The sequence below is a fragment of the Myotis myotis genome, unplaced genomic scaffold, assembly GCF_014108235.1.
Source record: "Myotis myotis isolate mMyoMyo1 unplaced genomic scaffold, mMyoMyo1.p scaffold_m19_p_12, whole genome shotgun sequence".
NCBI lineage: Eukaryota > Metazoa > Chordata > Mammalia > Chiroptera > Vespertilionidae > Myotis > Myotis myotis.
In genome coordinates, this window is record NW_023416316.1 from 28,815,110 (window position 1) to 28,833,788 (window position 18,679).

At 39.2% G+C, this 18,679-nt stretch overlaps 1 protein-coding gene across 5 annotated transcripts in view; it reads right to left on the minus strand.

Moving 5' to 3' along the window:
* The window catches only part of UBE2R2 (ubiquitin conjugating enzyme E2 R2), an 86,590-nt gene that overhangs the window by 8,933 nt on the left and 58,978 nt on the right, over nucleotides 1-18,679 (minus strand). For 4 of the 5 annotated variants that reach the window (XM_036330575.1, XM_036330577.1, XM_036330574.1 and 1 more), the window contains 2 exons: nucleotides 18,543-18,629; nucleotides 5,478-5,575 (listed from right to left, as the gene is read on the minus strand). In XM_036330575.1, the coding sequence (XP_036186468.1) occupies nucleotides 5,478-5,575; nucleotides 18,543-18,629 (185 nt within the window). The remainder of the gene's footprint in view (nucleotides 1-5,477; nucleotides 5,576-18,542; nucleotides 18,630-18,679) is intronic. The other variant, XM_036330576.1, reaches the window with a different exon arrangement.

Here is an 18,679-nt window from a genome sequence, read left to right on the forward strand (position 1 = left end):
CTGATGCAAAACATTCAAAGTTTCCAAACCAGTATGTTGTGGATGAGTTGCAAGTTAATTATACCTATATTGATTACCTCATCAGTTGGGTGGGTCAGACCTATCACTTCCTTTTTCTATATACCACGAATGGAAAAGGCTTGGAGAAAATGTCATACATAGTTTAAAATGTCCACTTATAACAAAATAATTCGACACAGGGCATTACACTATACCTCTAGCATGATAAACTCTGCAAGGTAAGTACTATTAATCCTATTTTTATAGAATGGGAAAACTAAAGTGCTAAGACCATACTGGCAGAATGTACAAACTATGTTCTTTGTTGTCATTTTTTATTGTTATTTTCAGTTAATATTTTAAAATCTTTATTCATTTCTCTTTTCAGAAGAAAAAAGACAGGAGGTGGAGAGGGTTAACAATAGGTGAAAAGGGAAAGAAAGAACAAATAATTAAACTATCCCCCAATGAAGAGGTTACTCAAAGCCCATTAGAGGGATTGGTTTCCTGCAGATCATGAACAAAGGGGAAGGAATCAGGAAAACAGGAATCAGGAGAACAGCATACACTCCTTTTTAGTCTCATTATGTCCATATAAATTCATGGTTCCACGTGAAGCTCTGGTTTTGAGTAACACAGAGTTGCATTTGTCCATTTAGACAATCTTGTGGCACCTGGACATAAGTTTCTTGGATCAGCAGAACAGACTATGAGGGCCCATCCCCAGACTCTTAGTTCCCATAAAGAAAAACACCACTGCCATTCACTAACTGGGTATAGAGGAACAGGTCTGGTTGCCCAAATCCAGTGGTGTGTTTTAACATGTGTTACAACACAGAACAGACCTAAACCAGTAAGAATTTTGGATATAGAGTTTTAAAGTGTTTTCCACTTACTAAACAATTCCCATAACCACCACCACAGTTCACAGAATTAGGGATATTCCTAGGAAAAATGTGCTCCCTCCACCCCTGCTTAAGCCAGAATAAGGGATGACGGTAAAATTTTTTGGAAAATAGAAAAATGCTAAGAAGAGAAAGAAGTACTGACAAAAGGATAGGCAAAAGCACTCTAGACCGTCTTCAGGTTCATGTTACAGATCCTTTTGCCTGCTTCAGTATCTTTGTTAGAGATAATATCACTGGCTATCTTCTTTTGGATAAAAAATAAATTTGTAAACAAAAACACCCAGAGAACATGAAGGCCAACTAATCACACACACACACACACACACACACAGCAAAAAGCAAGTTGTAAAGTTCTATAGCACTAAAATGTTTTAAAAACAAAACTATAGCCCTAACCGGTTTGGCTCAGTGGATAGAGCATCAGCCTATGGACTCAAGGGTCCCAGGTTCGATTCCACTCAAGGGCATGTACCTTGGTTGCAGGCACATCCCCAGTAGGGGGCGTGCAAGAGGCAGCTGATCGATGTTTCTCTCTTATCGATGTTTCTAACTCTCTGTCCCTCTCCCCTCCTCTCTGTAAAAAATCAATAAAATATATTAAAAAACAAACAAACACAAAACTATAGAAGCATTTAAGGGAGACAGAAAATCATAATTAGACATCTATGACCCAATGGGTAATATTGTATTTGTCCCTTTTCAAGAAAGACAGTAGTCAATGAGATGGCTCTGTCCTTTCTCTGTTACCATGTCACCACAAGTACTCTGGCTGGGAGGGCAGAAAACTGGTCCTAGCACACACAACAAAATAATTATGGCTTATGGGTCTTCCTGGAAACTTAGCAGGAAAAGTTTAGAATTTTGCAGAATTGAACACTGGCATTTTTCTCCCAATGTATACACATACCCCTCCAAGCAGCATGTGAGAGAGATAGAAAGGGTTCATTCTTAAAAACCTAAATTTACTTGATTCATATACACTATTTCAAACTCAGCCCTCATTACATGTTTTGAAGACGAGAGAATAATTTAAAGAGGACACTGTGGCAAAGAAATCTGTTATGACAGAAAATGAGATAGCTTAATGGGCCACATACTACAAAAAGTTTTTAATGCTGGTAAAGCAACTAACAAATATAACAGTTCTTTCTGTGTAAGCCCTAAAGCTGCTGCTGCTGATGGACATATCACTGAGAACACACTGTAGGAAGGAGGGTATCCGATTAAAATACAGGAAGTGGCACAAGTAGATTTACAATTGTTCATATGGAAAATAATAATGCAAGAATAAACTGAGTTTCGTGCAGTCACAACTATGAACTTATTTTTGCCCCATGCTATATATTTCTTTTCTCAACCCTTTCTAAGTATATTGGATTGAACAAGGTACCTAGATGAATGAGTAATGAGCATAATCAATAGTTATTTGATGTGTCTTGAACACATGAATCTTTTGGTATACATGTCCCAGAAAATGGGAAATAACTCACTAAGAACTGGGTAAGAAATCCTGGTGCAAATCAGAAAGCTCTCAATTCTTTGCTTTTGACAAAAGTGGAGATCCTAATCAAGTTACTAGCTTTCAGATAAATAAAAATGAGTAACAACATGATTTAATCAACAGATAAATGGGGATCATAGATTAATCTTATTGCAGAAGAACTGAAAATAATTTATGCAGGTATCTCAGCCTCTAGATCTAGAAGATATAATTCCCCACTCCTTAAAGTGTGGGCTGTACTTCCTTCCAAGGAGTACAGAATGGAAGGGGGAAAGGAGTTACAGTGGAGAAACCCTAAAAATAGTCTCAGTCATGAGTGTTATGTTAGAATTAACAGTGATAAAAAATGTTGACAGTATGCACCCTTGATATGACATAAAGAAAATGTACAGCTGACCAATGCAAAGGTTAGAGGTGACAATCCCTGTACAGTAGAGCTTTTGATTCTCCTAAAGCTTAACTGCATGGTTCCAGGATCCCCCTCAGACACTCTCAACTGTACTTTACCTTCCTGATTTTCTTCCCCCTATTCACTATCCAGTCTAATAACCAGAAAAGCAAAAGAAAAATACCAACTGGGGAACGAAATACTTGATCAGTACTCCTCAAAATTGTCAAGGACATTAAAAAAAAAAAAAAAAAAGGGAAAGTCTTAAGAAACTGCCACAGTTGCCTAAAGAGACATGCTTATTAATATAATATGGTATCTTGCCTGGGATTCTGGAGCAGAAAAATGACGTAAGGTAAAAACTAAGGAAATGTGAAAGGGTATGGACTTTACTTAAAACAATGCATTAATATTAGTTCACTATAATAATTGGAATCATACTAATGTTAGATGTTAATATTAAAGAAAACTGACAGGTGCAGGGCATATGGAAATTATACTTTTATCCACAATTTTTCTGAAAATCTAAAACTGTTCTAAAATTTTAAGTTATGTAAAACAAAAAGGACAAAACCACAATGAGAAACCACATTCACCCATTAGAATGACTATAATTTTAAAAACACAGATAATAAGTGTTAATAAAGCCCTGGAGAAATTGGTATTCTCATACTCCTTGGTGGGGATGTACTGCTTAGTGCAGCCACACTGAAAAACAGGCTGGCAGTTCCTCAAAAAGTTAAATATTGAGTAACCATATGACCCAGCAATTTCATTCCCAGGTATATACCCAAGGAAACAAAAGCATGTACATGTACACAGTGTTCATAGCAGCTTATTCATAATAGCCAAAGAAATAACCCGAATGTTCATTGAGTAATTAATGGATAAACAAATTGTGGTATAAGCACTTAATGGAATATTACTCAGCCGTAAAAAGGAATGAAATACAATACATGCTACAATGAAGATGAACATTGAAAATGTTCAGCTAAGTTCAAGAAGCCAGACACAAAATACTACATATTGTAAGATTCCATTCATATGAAATGTACAGAATAGGCAAATTCATAGAGACAGGAGGCAGACTGGTGTTTCCTAGGTGGAAGGGTGGGATGGAGTTGAAGGATAATAAAAAGTATAAATGACACGTATAAGTTTAATGGTGATGAAAATGTTCTAACAGTGATAGTGGTAATGGTTGTACAATGCTGTGAGTATATTAAAAACCTATGAACTATACACTTAAAATCAATAGTATGAATAGTATGGAAATTATATCTGAATAAAACTTTTTAAAAAAAAGACTGACAGTGCGGCACGTGCTGCTAAGTGGTTAGAGTGTTGGCCCTTGAACCAAAGGGTCAGGGGTTCGATTCTGGCCAAGGGCACGTACCTGGGTTGCAGGTTCCTCGCCCTTACTGGGGCAAGTTGGGGTGGCAACCAACTGATTTGGCTCTCTCACATCGATGTTTCTCTCTCTCTTCTCCCCCCGCCCCTCCCTTTCATCCTCTCTAAAGTCAATAAAAAAAATCTCCTCCAGTGAGGAAAACAAAACGAAACAAAAAGAACAGATGATTAAATATCTATCTATCTAGCCGAAACCGGTTTGGCTCAGTGGATAGAGCGTCGATCTGTGAACTGAAAGGTCCCAGGTTCGATTTCGGTCAAGGGCATGTACCTGGGTTGCGGGCACATCCCCAGTAGGAGATGTGCAGGAGGCAGCTGATCATTGTTTCTCTCTCATCGATGTTTCTAACTCTCTATCTCTCTCCCTCTCTGTAAAAAGTCAATAAAATATATTTTTTAAAAAAATAAATAAATATCTAGATAGATGGGTCAATAGATTAATCAATAAAGGAAATCACAAGAAATATACAAGCCTTCCAAATCTTAAGACACATCCACATATACAAGGTGTCCCCAAAAAATGCACAACTGAGAGCTCACTTTTGAAATGTGTTTTAACAAACACTGCCTTTACAATTACTCAGTGTGTGTATACAGTTTTTTGGAACATCCTATATATAAAACAATGGATAATGGAAGCTCTTTTAAAGGTAGCATGTAGCCTGGCCAGTATGGCTCAGTTGATTGGGTGTTGTCTCATGCACTAAAAGATTGCCGGTTTGATTCCCCGTCAGGGCACATGCCTGGGTTGTGGGGCTTGATCCCAAATAGGGGGTGTGCAAAAAGCAGCTGATTGATGTTTGGTTCTCACATTCATTGCTCTCCCCCCCGCCATTCCTTCTTTCTTCCTCTCTCCAAAAATCAATACAAAATCTTTTTAAAAAAAATTTTTTAAGTAGCATGTTAAGTACATTTTCAGTTTGGAAACAGTAAGACCTTTCTGCAAAAAGTAATAAGAATCCTAGAATAAAGAAACAATCAATACAAACATGAAAATCATGAGATCCAAGACGCAGATGAAACTTACAATAAAGTAAGAGGAAGAATTCACACTAGAAAATTTCTCCCAAGGCAAACATAGAGAACAGAGTAACATGTGCATAATATATTGTTCCATAAATACAACTCTTCAAAATGATGCATACATGCTACTTAAAGCTCTAGCAGGAGACAAAATAACCAAATATAAAAGGATTATTTTGTACTTAAAAAATAATATCCAATCTTAAGAAACACCTAAAAACCAGATTATTTCTTATCAACCCCTTACCTGACATTCTGAGTAGGATTCCACCTTTCGGAGGGCAGTTCACCACTCTGTGGGTCATCTACAGGGGGATGAAGAATTGAAATGCATACATCTCCATTCTGTAAGATACAAACCACATTCAGTACTCAAAAATATGACATAAAAAAGACACATCAGTTCCTCTGAAATTTCTTTTATCCCTCCAAAACTTGTTTTCTTATCATTAGAAGAGAAAACAATTCTGCTTTTTCTTCACATTTGGACTCAATGTTAAAGGATTAAACTTTTCTAATATTATAAATACTAATGGTGACCAATCTCCAATATATATTTCTTATTTAAAAAAGAAACACTGTATATCTGTTAACATCCTCCTCCTAAAAAATCATTTCAAAATAGAAATATACAGCGTGGCCAGTATCGCTCAGTGCTTGAGCGTTGACCCATGAACCAAGAGATCACCAGGTTGATTCCTGGTCAGGGTACATACTTGGGTTTTGGGCTCAATGCCCAGAAGGGGTTGTGCAGGAGGCTGCCTTATAGATGTTTCTCTCTCATTGATGTTTCTATCTCTCTATCCCTGTCCCTTCCTCTCTCTCTAAAATCAATTAAAAAAACACACACACGTTCACAAAATAGACAAACCTGGTAAATCAAGATTCAAGAGTCTTGGGAAGCAACTAAATATCTATTTTCAGACACAAAACTACCTCAAGTACATAAAAAGGAACAAAACAATCTGTCCTGCTTAAAATCTGCATAAAGATGCTATAATCACCTTTAATATCAATCACTGGTTTTAGTAAGTATGGTATATATATATAAACTGAAAATATGTCTCAAAACAACTTCATTATAACTCTTTCAGTATATGGGATAAAAGAACTCACCACTATGGTTTTAATATTTTGGTATATAAATTTAAATTATAGGACCTAATCCACAGGTACATTTAGTTTAAGTCAAACACATGGATTGCTAAAGATATGCAAAAATAGACTGCTAGTGTCCTAGTTGGTTTGGCTCAGTGGATAGAGCGTCAGCTTATGAAGTGAAGGGTCCCAGGTTCGATTCCATTCAAGGGCACACCCCTGGGTTGCAGGCTTGATCCCCAGTAGTGGGCATGCAGGAGGCAGCTGATCAGTGATTCTCTCTCACCATTGATGTTTCTATCTCTCCCTCTCCCTTCTTCTCTGAAATCAATATATATATATATGAAGGAGGCGGGGGGGGAGGGGGGCGCGTCTCGCCCCAGCTGGTTTGGCTCAGTGGATAGAATGTTGGCCTGCAAACTGAAAGGTCCCGGTTTTGATTCCAGTCAAGGGCACATGCCCGGGTGCGGGCTCAATCCCCAGTAGGGGGCATGCAGGAGGCAGCCGATCAATGATTCTCTCTAATCATTGATGTTTCTCTCTCCCCCTCTCCCTTCCTCTTTGAAATCAATAAAAATATATTAAAAGGGGGGGGGGGCATCTCTACTGTTGCAAAGTATCTGACAAAACCCAAAACTTTTTCATGATAGCACTCCAAAACTATAAATAAAAGGGAACTTTAACATTATAGAGGATATTTATTAAGAGATCCACAGTTAACATCATACTCAATGGTGAAAGTTTTTCTCCTAAGATCAGGAACAAAACAAGGATACCTTCTCTCACCACTGTTTTTTTTAGGTTAATCATCATCCGAGTATATTTTTTCCATTGATTTTTAGGAAGGTTGAAGGGAAGCAAAGGAGGGAAAGAAAGAGAAGGAGAGGGGGAGAGATGGGAGGGAGGGAGGGAAGGAGAGAGGCAGGGAGAGGAAGGGAGAGGGAGAGAGAGAGAAACATGGATGTGAAAAAGACACATTGATTGGTTGCCTCCCAGGACCTGGGCCAGGGATCAAACTGGCAACCCAGATACATGTCCTCGACCAGAAATCAAACCCACGATCCTTTGGTGCACCAGCTGACTCTCTAACCACTGAGCTGCCAGCCAGGGCTCACCACTGCTATTTAACACTTTCCTACAAGTTCTAGTCAGAACAATTAGACAAGAAAATAAAAAGCATACCAATTGAAAAGGAAGAAATAAAATGATTTCCATTTGCAAATGATAAAAGTAGTTACAAACAGTTTACAAGAAAGCTACTAATAAACAAGTAGAGTTAATAAACAAATGCAGCAAAGTCGCAGGATATAAGATCAACACTCAAAAGTCAGTTTTATCTCTATACACCAGCAATGAATACCCTAAAAAGGATATTAAGAAAATAATTCCACTTACAACAGCATCTAAATGAGTAACATACCTAGGAAAAAATCTAACCAAAGAGGTGAAGAACTTGTACACAGAAAACTACGAAACAATACTCAAGTATATTCAAGAACACCTAAATAAATAGAAAAACATCCTGTGCTCACAGGTATTGTTAAGATGACAATATTTCCCACTTTGTTCTACAGATTTAACACAATGAAAATCAAAGTCCTACTTTCCCTTTTTGCAGAAATTGACATATTAATCCTAAAATTTATATGGAAATTTAAGGGACCCACAACAGCTAAAACAATCTTGGAAAAGAAGAATAAAGTGAGAGGATTCCCACTTCCTGATTTCAAAACTTATTACAAAGCTACAGTCAACAAGACAAGTTAGAACTGGCATATAGAACAAAGGAATAAAACTGAGAGTCCATAAATAAACCTATACATCTATTATCAAGAGATTTTTGACAGGGATACTAAACACATTCAATGGGGAAATAATAGTCTGCTTGTGTTTCTGGATGACGCTCTAACCAACTGAGCCACCTGGCCAGGGACTAATTTAAATTTTTTAAAAGAAAAAAATATAGCCCAGCTGGCGTGGCTCAGTGGTTGAGCGTTGACCTTTGAACCAGGAGGTCACGGTTCAATTCCCTGTCAGGGCACATGCTCAGGAGGCAGTCAATCAATGATTTTCATCATTGATGTTTTTATCTCTCTCTCCCTCTACCTTCCTCTCTGAAATCAATAAAAATATAAAAATTAAAAAATATAAGGAGAAAAGGTAAATCTAAACAAGCACAACATTGTTCAAACCTTTAATAATGTGTATTATTAAATCACTTTTCAGTCAAACGCTCTTGGTTTAACAATGTATATTACTAAATCAAGAAACCAGTCAAGCCCTGACCGGTTTGGCTCAGTGGATAGAGCGTCAGCCTGCGGACTGAAAGGTCCCAAGTTCGATTCCGGTCAAGGGCATGTACCTTGGTTGCAGGCACATCCCCAGTGGGAGGTGTGCAGGAGGCAGCTGATCGATGTTTCTCTCTCATCGATGTTTCTAACTCTCTATCCCTCTCCCTTCCTCTCTGTAAAAAATCAATAAAATATATTAAAAAAAAAGAAAAAGAAACCAGTCAAAATCTTCTCATTTCTCTTGGCTTTCTGCCTTACTCATTTTGTTTCATATAAAACAAGATGAAACTTTGGGAGTTCTATTGGAGCATTCTACAAAACTTTTCTCTAGTGTTTTAGAAATAAAGAATATTTTACAAGTCAATAATGACATTTAAAAATAGTAAAAACAATTAAAAGAATACAAATATATTTTATCAGTTACCAAAGAGAAGTTATTTATGTCAATTTAACCTAGTAGCTAAAGCAAATAAACTGTGCTTGGTTATACATTTCTGATTAGCTGATAAGAAAGCGTTCATATTCATTTGAAGGATCCGTAAATGAATTCCAAGAGAAATGATTTATTCAGGTCTCTTCTTAAAGACCTAGTAAAATTATGTAAATTTTAAATGTTCATTAAATGCTCATTTAAAAATTAACACAATAAATAATGTAAAATCATAACAGCATTCAGCACCTTTATGTGAATTAAGATTACAGAGCTCAAGCATGTTGTTTCTGATTATTTAACAACACAATACAGAAATAGAGTTTGTCTCACCTAGAAGAATAGAGAGTAGCTAAGGGCAAGTATTACATGCTTTAAATTTTCCATTCCATACTTTGCTCTAAACAAAGTCTATAATTTACTTAATAGTTTTGATAAATGTATCGTGGTTATTTAAGATATTAATATGACAGGAATATGAGCAAAAAGTATATAAGAATTTTCTGTACTATTATGGGAGCTCTTCAAATCTAAAATTATTTCAAAGTAATTTTTTTAAAGAAGTGGATTTAAATTTAGTATTTTTAGTATGCTTTTTTAAACACCTAGACATTGACATCAAAGCATTTTAATAAAAAGTATTCTAAATGTATTGGACTTTTTAATTTATATTTAAAATTTATGAGCAAAAGAGAAAACTCATGGACAACAGTGTGGTGACTGCTGGAGGAGGTGGGGGAGAGGAAGGTGAGGGTAAAATGAGGTGGAGGAGGGTAGAGAGGAGATAAATGGTGATAGATGGAGATTTGACTTGGGGTGGTGAACATACAATACAGTGTACAGATGATGTGTTGTAGAACTGTGCACCTGAAACCTGTGTAATTTTGTTAACCAGTATCACCCCAATAAATTCAATTAAAAGGAAAAAATAAAATGTATATGAAATTAGTTTAAAATAATAAAGTTAAACAGTTTGTCTTAGGCTTGAGAGATCAGAGAAGGCATTATTACAACTTTGTAATCAATTCTAATGTGATTTCTTTGGCTTCAGTATTTGATTCCTGAGTAGAATAACCATTAAAATAAATTCTCAGAGAAATCAAAGAAATACCACACAGAAGCTGTATGAGATAATTCCACTAAACAAAGGAGAAAATAACAATAATCAAAGAAAAAGAAATGTGTGTTGGATGATAAAGGAGATAAAGCAGAATCAGGTAAGCTATTATCTAAAACATTTTTATTGTTATCCATTAAGAAGGGACTAAACCCTTATTATAAAACATCTTGCGCCAGAACCGGTTTGGCTCAGTGGATAGAGCGTCGGCCTGCGGACTCAAGGGTCGCAAGTTCGATTCCGGTCAAGGGCATGTGCTTTGGTTGCGGGCACATCCCCAGTGGGGGGCGTGCAGGAGGCAACTCATCGATGTTTCTGGCTCTCTATCCCTCTCCTTTCCTCTCTGTAAAAAAATCAATAAAATATATTTTTAAAAAAAGAGAAAAAAACATCTTGCTATTTCAAGGATTCAAATGTACATCCAGTCAAATTACATCCCCTGTGAACATAACAATGTACAGAGTATAGAAAGACCATAAATATGAATGGCAAGAGAAAAAAGGTAGAAAGACAAGTATCTGTGAAGGTTAATTTTATGTCAACTTGACTAGACTAAGGGATGATCAGATAGCTGGTAAAACATGTTTCTAGATGTGTTTGTGAGGGTATTTGTGAAAGAGATTTAGTGTTTGAATCAGTACATTGGGATGTCAGAACTCCTGGTTCTCCAGCCTTGGAACTCTGGTATATACACAAGCAGCAGCCTTGGACTGGGAGTTACACCACTGGCTTCCCCTGCTTCTCAGACCTTCGGATTTAAATTGAATGATCCTTCCAACTTTTCTGGTTCTACAGCCTGTGGAATTTCTCAGACTTCATAACCATGTGAGCCAATGCCTTTAATAAATCTCCTCATATGTATTTCTATATATCCTACTGGTTCTGTTACTCTGAAGAACCCTGATAAATACAGTATCCTTACTTTTAAATGGTCTTTTTGGTGTAATTAAAAAAACATAACTTATAATTTAGATTATACAGGAACTCTTGCTGGATCCAGTTTTTTCAGTTCTTGAAAAGCTGACTATGGGTCTTATCCATTTTACTATAGACTATCATCCATCTAAATAATTACAAAGATCATAAACTGTGTAATTGGGCCAGTTGCCATTTACATAGCCTAAATTTTATTATTCCAAAGAGCAATGGTTCTACAGACTTGGCAACCTTTTTAAAAAACTTATGAGACACTAGAGAGAGAGAGAGCTCTCCCTCTCTCCCTCTCTCTCTCCTCTCCAAGCCACATGAAGACACAGAGATAAGCTAGGAAGAGAGTTATCACCAAAAACCAGCCATTTTGCAACTTGATCTTGGACTTCTAGCTTCCTGAACTATGAGAAAATAAATTTCTGTTGTTTAAGCCATCCCGCCTATGGCCTTTTCTTATGGCAGCCTGAGCTGACTAAGCCAACATGTAGAGTCTATTTTTAATCATTATTAAACAACATTTAGAAATACCATGCCCTAATGATAGTGGAATAGTAGTCAAATAGGTACATCTGTACAATGTTGATTGCTATAGATGAGTATGTTTTGAGAATCATCTGGGTCTAGAATAGAACTAGAATCTTAATTGAAATAGCAAAATATTTTCATATCGGCTACCAAGTAGTATAAAATATACCAGCTTACTGCAACCTTTACTTTAATGGCTGCATTAGTTGCATTTATGTGCATACTATACAGGCAAAATGATTTGTATGCTCCTTCAAAAAACATTCAAAATCTTTATTATTTTAAAAAACAAAGCTCCATACTATGTTCTACAACTCACCAGTGCTAAAAGGATTTAATACTTCTGTATACTTTTTATTCAGTCGTATCGTGAACATAAAACTACTATAAAAATTACTGCAAAAAAATATTTTCCAATGAATTGGGAAAAAATTTTTAAATATGTTCTTGATATTAGAGAGAGGGGAAAGGAGAGGGAGGGGTGATATCTATATATATAAAAGCCTAAGTCCGTGGTCGGCAAACTGCGGCTCGCGAGCCACATGCGGCTCTTTGGCCCCTTGAGTGTGGCTCTTCCTAAGCCTTAGGAGTACCCTAATTAGGTTAATAACAATGTACTTACCTATATAGTTTAAGTTTAAAAAATTTGGCTCTCAAAAGAAATTTCAATCATTGCACTGTTGATATTTGACTCTGTTGACTAATGAGTTTGCCAACCACTGGCCTAAGTGACTGTTACAACCGGATGCCCAGTAGCTATGATGCGCACTGACCACCACGGTGCAGACGCCCAATCCAGGAGCTGCCCCCTGGTGGCCAGTGTGCTCCCATGACCAGTCAACCTCCCATGGTCCCTCCCCCTGGCCGACTGGCCCTGATCACCCCGATCGACCCTGATCGGGACTGAGCGAGATGGCCCTGATCAGTCGGGAGGGATCCTACCCATGCACGAATTCGTGCACCCGGCCTCTAGTCCTGTATAATAAAGGCATAATATGCAAATTGACCCAATGCTATGGCGTGCACTGACCACCAGGGGGCAGACACTCAATGCAGGAGCTGTCCCCTAGTGGTCAGTGCGCTCCCACAGGGGGAGTGCCACTCAGCCAGAAGCCAGGCTCACAGCTGGCAAGCGCAGCGGCAGGAGCCTCTCCCACCTCTGCTGCAGGCAGGTGGTAAGGAGCAAGGGGTCCTGTACTGCGAGAGGGATGTCTGACTGCTGGCTAAGTTGGCAGGCAGACACCCGCCGAGGGGTCCCAGACTGCAAGAGGGCACAGGCCAGGCTGAGGAAACCTCCCCAGTGCATGAATCTCGTGCACCAGGCCTCTAGTGTGTGTATATACATACATATGTGTGTGTGTGTGTCTACACACACACACACATACATATATACATAGAGAGAGAGAGATGAGAGAGAGAGATATCGATGAGCAAGATAGAGATCAATGAGCAAGAGAGAGATCGATGAGAAACGTGAATCAGCTGTACCTTGCCGCCCCCTAATGGGGATTGAGTCCAAAACCTAGGCATGTGCCCTGACCAGGAATAGAATCAGCACCTTCTCAGTGCATGGGACAATGCTCAACCAAATAAGCCACACCAGCCAGCACTGAAAAATTTTAATAAATACTAAAGAGCAGTGAGATTAATTTCCCATAACTATCACATTCGTAGTGAAGAAAATACACATGAAAACTTCACATATTAACATGGTTTGTGAAACAAATAGGGTTTCTCGTGGGCTGTCTAATTCTGAGCATACAACATGTAACCAGGAAACTATTTTTTATTTCATTCAACATCTATATTTATAAAAGCCTAAGTGACTGTTCAACCGGTAGCTACGACGCGCACTGATCACCAGGGGGGCAGACGCTCAACACACAGGCATAGAAACATGAAACAGACTGATAAATCTCAGAAGGAAGGGGGAAGGAGAAGAGCAGGAAGAGATTAACCAAAGATTTTATATGCATTCCAGAGGCCTGGTGCATGGATTTGTGCACTGCTGGGGTCCCTCAGCCTGGCCTGAGGGGATCGGGCTGAATCTGTGCACCGTGCCTTTGACTTCCCCCGATAGGTCCCAGATTGCGAGAGGGCGCAGGCCAGGCCAAGGGACCCCACCGGTGCGCGAATCCGTGCACCAGGCTTCTAGTATTACAAAAAGAGCAAGAAGGAATAGATTGTACAGTACATTTACTGATGACAAGTTCGTATTAAATTTCTTTTTGTTTTTATTGATTCTGGAGAGAGAAGAAGGGAGACTGATTGAGTGATAGAAATATCGATGGTTTGCCTTCTGCATGCCCCCTCCTGATCAAGCCCTCAACCTGGGAATGTGCCCTGACCAGGAATCGAATTGGATTCATGGGTCAATGCTCAATGACTAAGCCACACTGGCCAGGGAAATTTCTTTTGTTCTCCAAGTTTCCCCGGATATTTATAAATTTCACAAATATGGCAATAATAAAGGAAATGTTAACATAATTAAATTTGTTCATATAACACAGCAGTATATTTAACTTTTATAGCTATAGTGATGTGTATGTGGATGAGTTTAAAACTGCAACCAACGGTCCTGACTGGCTTGGCTCAGTGGATAGAGCGTCGGCCTGCGAACTGAGGGGTGCCAGGTTCAATTCCGGTCAAGGGCATGTACCTTGGTTGCGGGCGCATCCCCAGTGGGAGGCAGCTGATCAATGTTTCTTTCTCATCAATGTTTCTAACTCTCATCCCTCTCCGTAAAAAAATCAATAAAATAAATAAATAAAATAAAACTGCAACCAACATCTCATGATTTTTAAAACTTGACATAATATTATTTTCTACCAGGAATAGTCTATATTTTATTTTTAGTGCTCGAGTTGATATACGAAAAACTCATCAATTTCCATATTTTGAAACTTAAGTAGGCATTTGCATTTTTGTTTTGTTGTTGTTATTGTCATTGTTTACCCCTTTCGTCCTCAATTATAAGTAACTCGGCAGTATTGGTGACTATAGAGTAATTGACATCGAGATCCACTGTGTTTCTAGCACAGGTGGGTGAATAGAGAGCAACTCCCAAGAGTATCTTTTTGGCCAAGAACCATGAGCCCCAACAATCTCTAGAATCACAGAAGGTTCCATTCTAATACCTTTTCCAGAATGCAGCAAAGGTAAATTAACTAATGTGAGAAGAGTCTCTTATGATCCCTTTGAGTACATCAAATTTGATTCCTAACTATGAATTATCACTTCTTTTATTTTTTTATCCTCATCTGAGGATATGGTTATTGATTTGAGATAGAGGGGAAGAGAGAAGGAGAGTGAGAGGGAGGAAGGGAGAGAGGGGGAAAGAGAGAAAAAGAGGGAGGGATAAAGAGAAGGGAAGAGAGTGAGAAACATTTATGTGAGAGAGAAACATCAATTGGTTGCCTCCCAATTGGCTGCCTTCCCTTATGTGCCCCAAATGGGGATTGAACCCACAACCTAACTTAGTGGGAATCAGTGCCCTGAATGGAAACTGTATACATGACTTCTTAGTATTATAGGGACAATGCTCCAACCAATTGAACCACCTGACCAGGGCTATGGCTTCTTTTAAAACAAAACATTTATGGCATGGGAAACAACTGAATATTTGTAAGATATGTATACATGCCTCATTTTGTTAAAAATTTTATTATAAATATGAAAAATATTTTTTGAAATAATGATCCAATGCTGACTCTTCTGATACAGAACTAAACAGCTTACACCTAAGTAGTAAAACAAAAACAGTGAAAAGGGGGTTTATCTATCTACACTTTCTTCCTTCAGAGCTCTGAATCCTTTATTCTGGTTTGTGTTCCTCTATTTTTTTTTTTTAAATCCTCACCCAAAGACTTTTCCCATTGAATTTTAGAGAGTAGAAGGGAGGGAAGAGGGGAGTGAGAAAGAGAAAGAAATATCAATGTGAGAGAGGCACATCCATTGGTTTTCTCTTGCACTCGCCTCAACCGGGACCAGGGATCAAACTTGCAACCCAGGAACGTGCCCTTGACCAGAATCGAACTTTAGACCATTCAGTGCAAGTACCGATGCTCTAACCACACTTAGTAACGCCAGCCAGAGCTGTTTCTTTCTTTTTTGAGAGGAGTTTGAGAATTAGAAAACAGATGGGAAAAAGTGAGTATATTACTTTAAGGTGAATTCTCAAAAGCAAGACAAAAGCTGGAGTCTTCCCAATTCTCTCTTGCTATTTAAAATTCTATATATACTACATATTTGGAAGGGAAGAACTTTTGATTATTAAATGGACAGGAACACAAAAATGTTTGTGAAGTGATATCAGTTTGAACTTATGAAACAGTAAATTATTTCTATACTAGAGGCCCCGTGCATGAAAATTCGTGCATGAGGGGGGATGGGTCCCTTAGCCTGGCCTGTGCCCTCTCACAGTCCAGGACCCCTCGGGGGATGTCCACCTGCCAGCTTAGGCGTAAGCTGGCAGTCAGACATCCTTCTGGCAGCCCAGGAGCCCTCAGGGGATATCCACCTGCTGGTTAAGGCCCACTCCCTGGGGGATCAGCCAAAGCTGGCAGGTGGACATCCTTAGCACTGCCGAGGAGGTGGGAGAGGCTCCCACCACCGCCGCTGTGCTTGCAGCCTTCAGCCCGGCTTGTGGCTGAGCAGAGCTCCCCCTGTGGGAGTGCACTGACCACTAGGGGGAAGCTCCTACATTGAGCATCTGCCCCCTGGTGGTCAGTGCACATCATAGCAACCAGTCATTCCTGGTCATTCTGCCGTTAAGGTAAATTTGCATATTACCCTTTTATTATATAGGACTAGAGACCTGGTGCATGAAATCTGTGCACTGGCGGGGGGGGGGGGGGCGGTGAGAATGCCCCTCAGCCCAACCTGCACCCTCTCCAGTCTGGGACCCCTCAGGGGATGTCCAACTGCCGGTTTAGTCCCGATCCCTGTGGAATCGGACCTAAACCGGCAGTCGGACATCCCTTTCAAAATCTGGAACTGCTGGTTCCCAACCACTCACCTGCCTGCCAGCCTGCTCACCCCTAATCACTCCCCTGCCAGCCTGATCAACACCTAACTGCTCCCCTACCAGCCCGATTGCCCCCAACTGCCCTCCCCTGCAGGCCTGGTTGCCCCCAACTGCCCTCCCCTACAGGCCTGGTCACCCCTAGATGCCCTCCCCTGCCGGCCTTGTCATCCCCAACTGCCCTCCCCTGCAGGCCCGGTCACCCCTAACTGCCCTCCCCTGCTGGCCTGGTTCCCCCCAACTTCCCTCCCTTCCCTGCAGGCCTGGTCCCCCCCGACCCCCGCCACAAACTGGCCATCTTGTGACCACATGGGGGCAGCCACCTTGTGTGAGGGCATGACAGTCAATTTGCATACTACCGCTTTATTATATAGAATTCTCTCTCCTACAACGGGATAACTTTGTTACATAGAATAGTATAAGGTATTCACAGCTGTTTATATTATGGTTAAGTCAGATACTAAAGATACTAAAGAAAACAATATTCTAGGAGCTTTATTTTTGAAAAATGTGACTTTATATCACCCAGTTTGTCCTATTTTAAGAAGGAAAGAAGAATGAAGATAATGCCTTACAGAAAAAGCAGGTTGTGAAAAACAGTAAAGCTATTCCAGTGTGCTAATTTATGCAGATTGAAATCCAAATTCAGGATCCTGGAGTAAGTTCTCCATTTCTCACCTGCAAGCATTTTAAAGGCTAAATAGCTGTTTCTGGAGCAAAAGTGCTTCCCAATATCCACTAGGCCAAAAAGGGACTACAGGATTAAGGTTGCAAATTTTTAAAAAAGCAAATTTAATGCTTGGGTCATAGCTATAATAAAACGATAAACTCCAGAGCCCTACTGCAATAAAAAAAATTACAGAATGGTAGAGTGAACGGCCCCCACATATTATTCTGAGAAACATCATGTAGCATTCTAGCATCCTTACAGATTAGTACAAAGCTAAGTAAATTTCATCCACAAAATTAGAAACGATTTCCCCAGGCATGTGGGCCTTGTCCAGTAAAAGAACCTTGCCTGGGATTTATTCCAAGAGGGGCTCTCAATTGCTCTGTGGCAACTCCTGAAAGGAGGGCAGTCCAAATACAGTAGGACAAATCCCCCCAAGAAAGCTGAATCCTTGCCCTAACCAGTTTGGCTCAATGGATAGAGCGTCAGCCAGGGTCTATCCCTAAAGGGTCCCAGGTTCAATTCCGGTCAAGGGCATGTACCTTGGTTGCGGGCACATCCCCAGTAGGGATTGTGCAGGAGGCAGCTGATCGATGTTTCTCTCTCATCGATGTTTCTAACTCTCTAACCCTCTCCCTTCCTCTCTGTAAAAAAATCAATAAAATATATTTAAAAAAAAGAAAAAAAGCTGAATCCTTGATCATAGCAACAGGTGACCCTTGCTGTGAAGCTAGAGGACAGGTACATAAATACATTTGTATGACTTTACTAAGTTTAAAAAATGCAAATGTTAACACGTATGCATTATAATGTTAGCAAAGGTTTAAAGCAAGGGTGAAGGATCTTTTTTCTGCCAAGGGCCAGTTGGATATAACATCATTCAAGGGCCATACAAAATTATCAACTTAAAAATTAGCCTGCTATATTTGGTCAAACATTTAATTAACTCACCTCTAATGCTTTGACAGGGCCAGACCAAATAATTTTGCAACCTTATACGGCCCGTAGGACAGACATTCCCCACTCCTGGTTTAAAGCCTTAATCTTAACTATAATATACACTGGTATTATAAAACTATCTTCAATTTTGAACAGTTAAACTAAAGACTACTAACTAAGTGGGAAACCATAAATAGTCCTGTATGGCTATCGCATTAACTACTACCACAGCATACTGAGATTATAAAACAACAAATCTTCAGAGAAATTTACGATAGATGACTCTTACCTCATAAATGTTGGGGTGCCACATTTTGGTCAAGAATCTGAAGGTAGGTGGTGAATATGGGTAGTCAATAGGAAATTTAATATGCGCCTGGAAAAAAAACACACAAAATGCTAATAAATGAGATTACAGGTTATTCA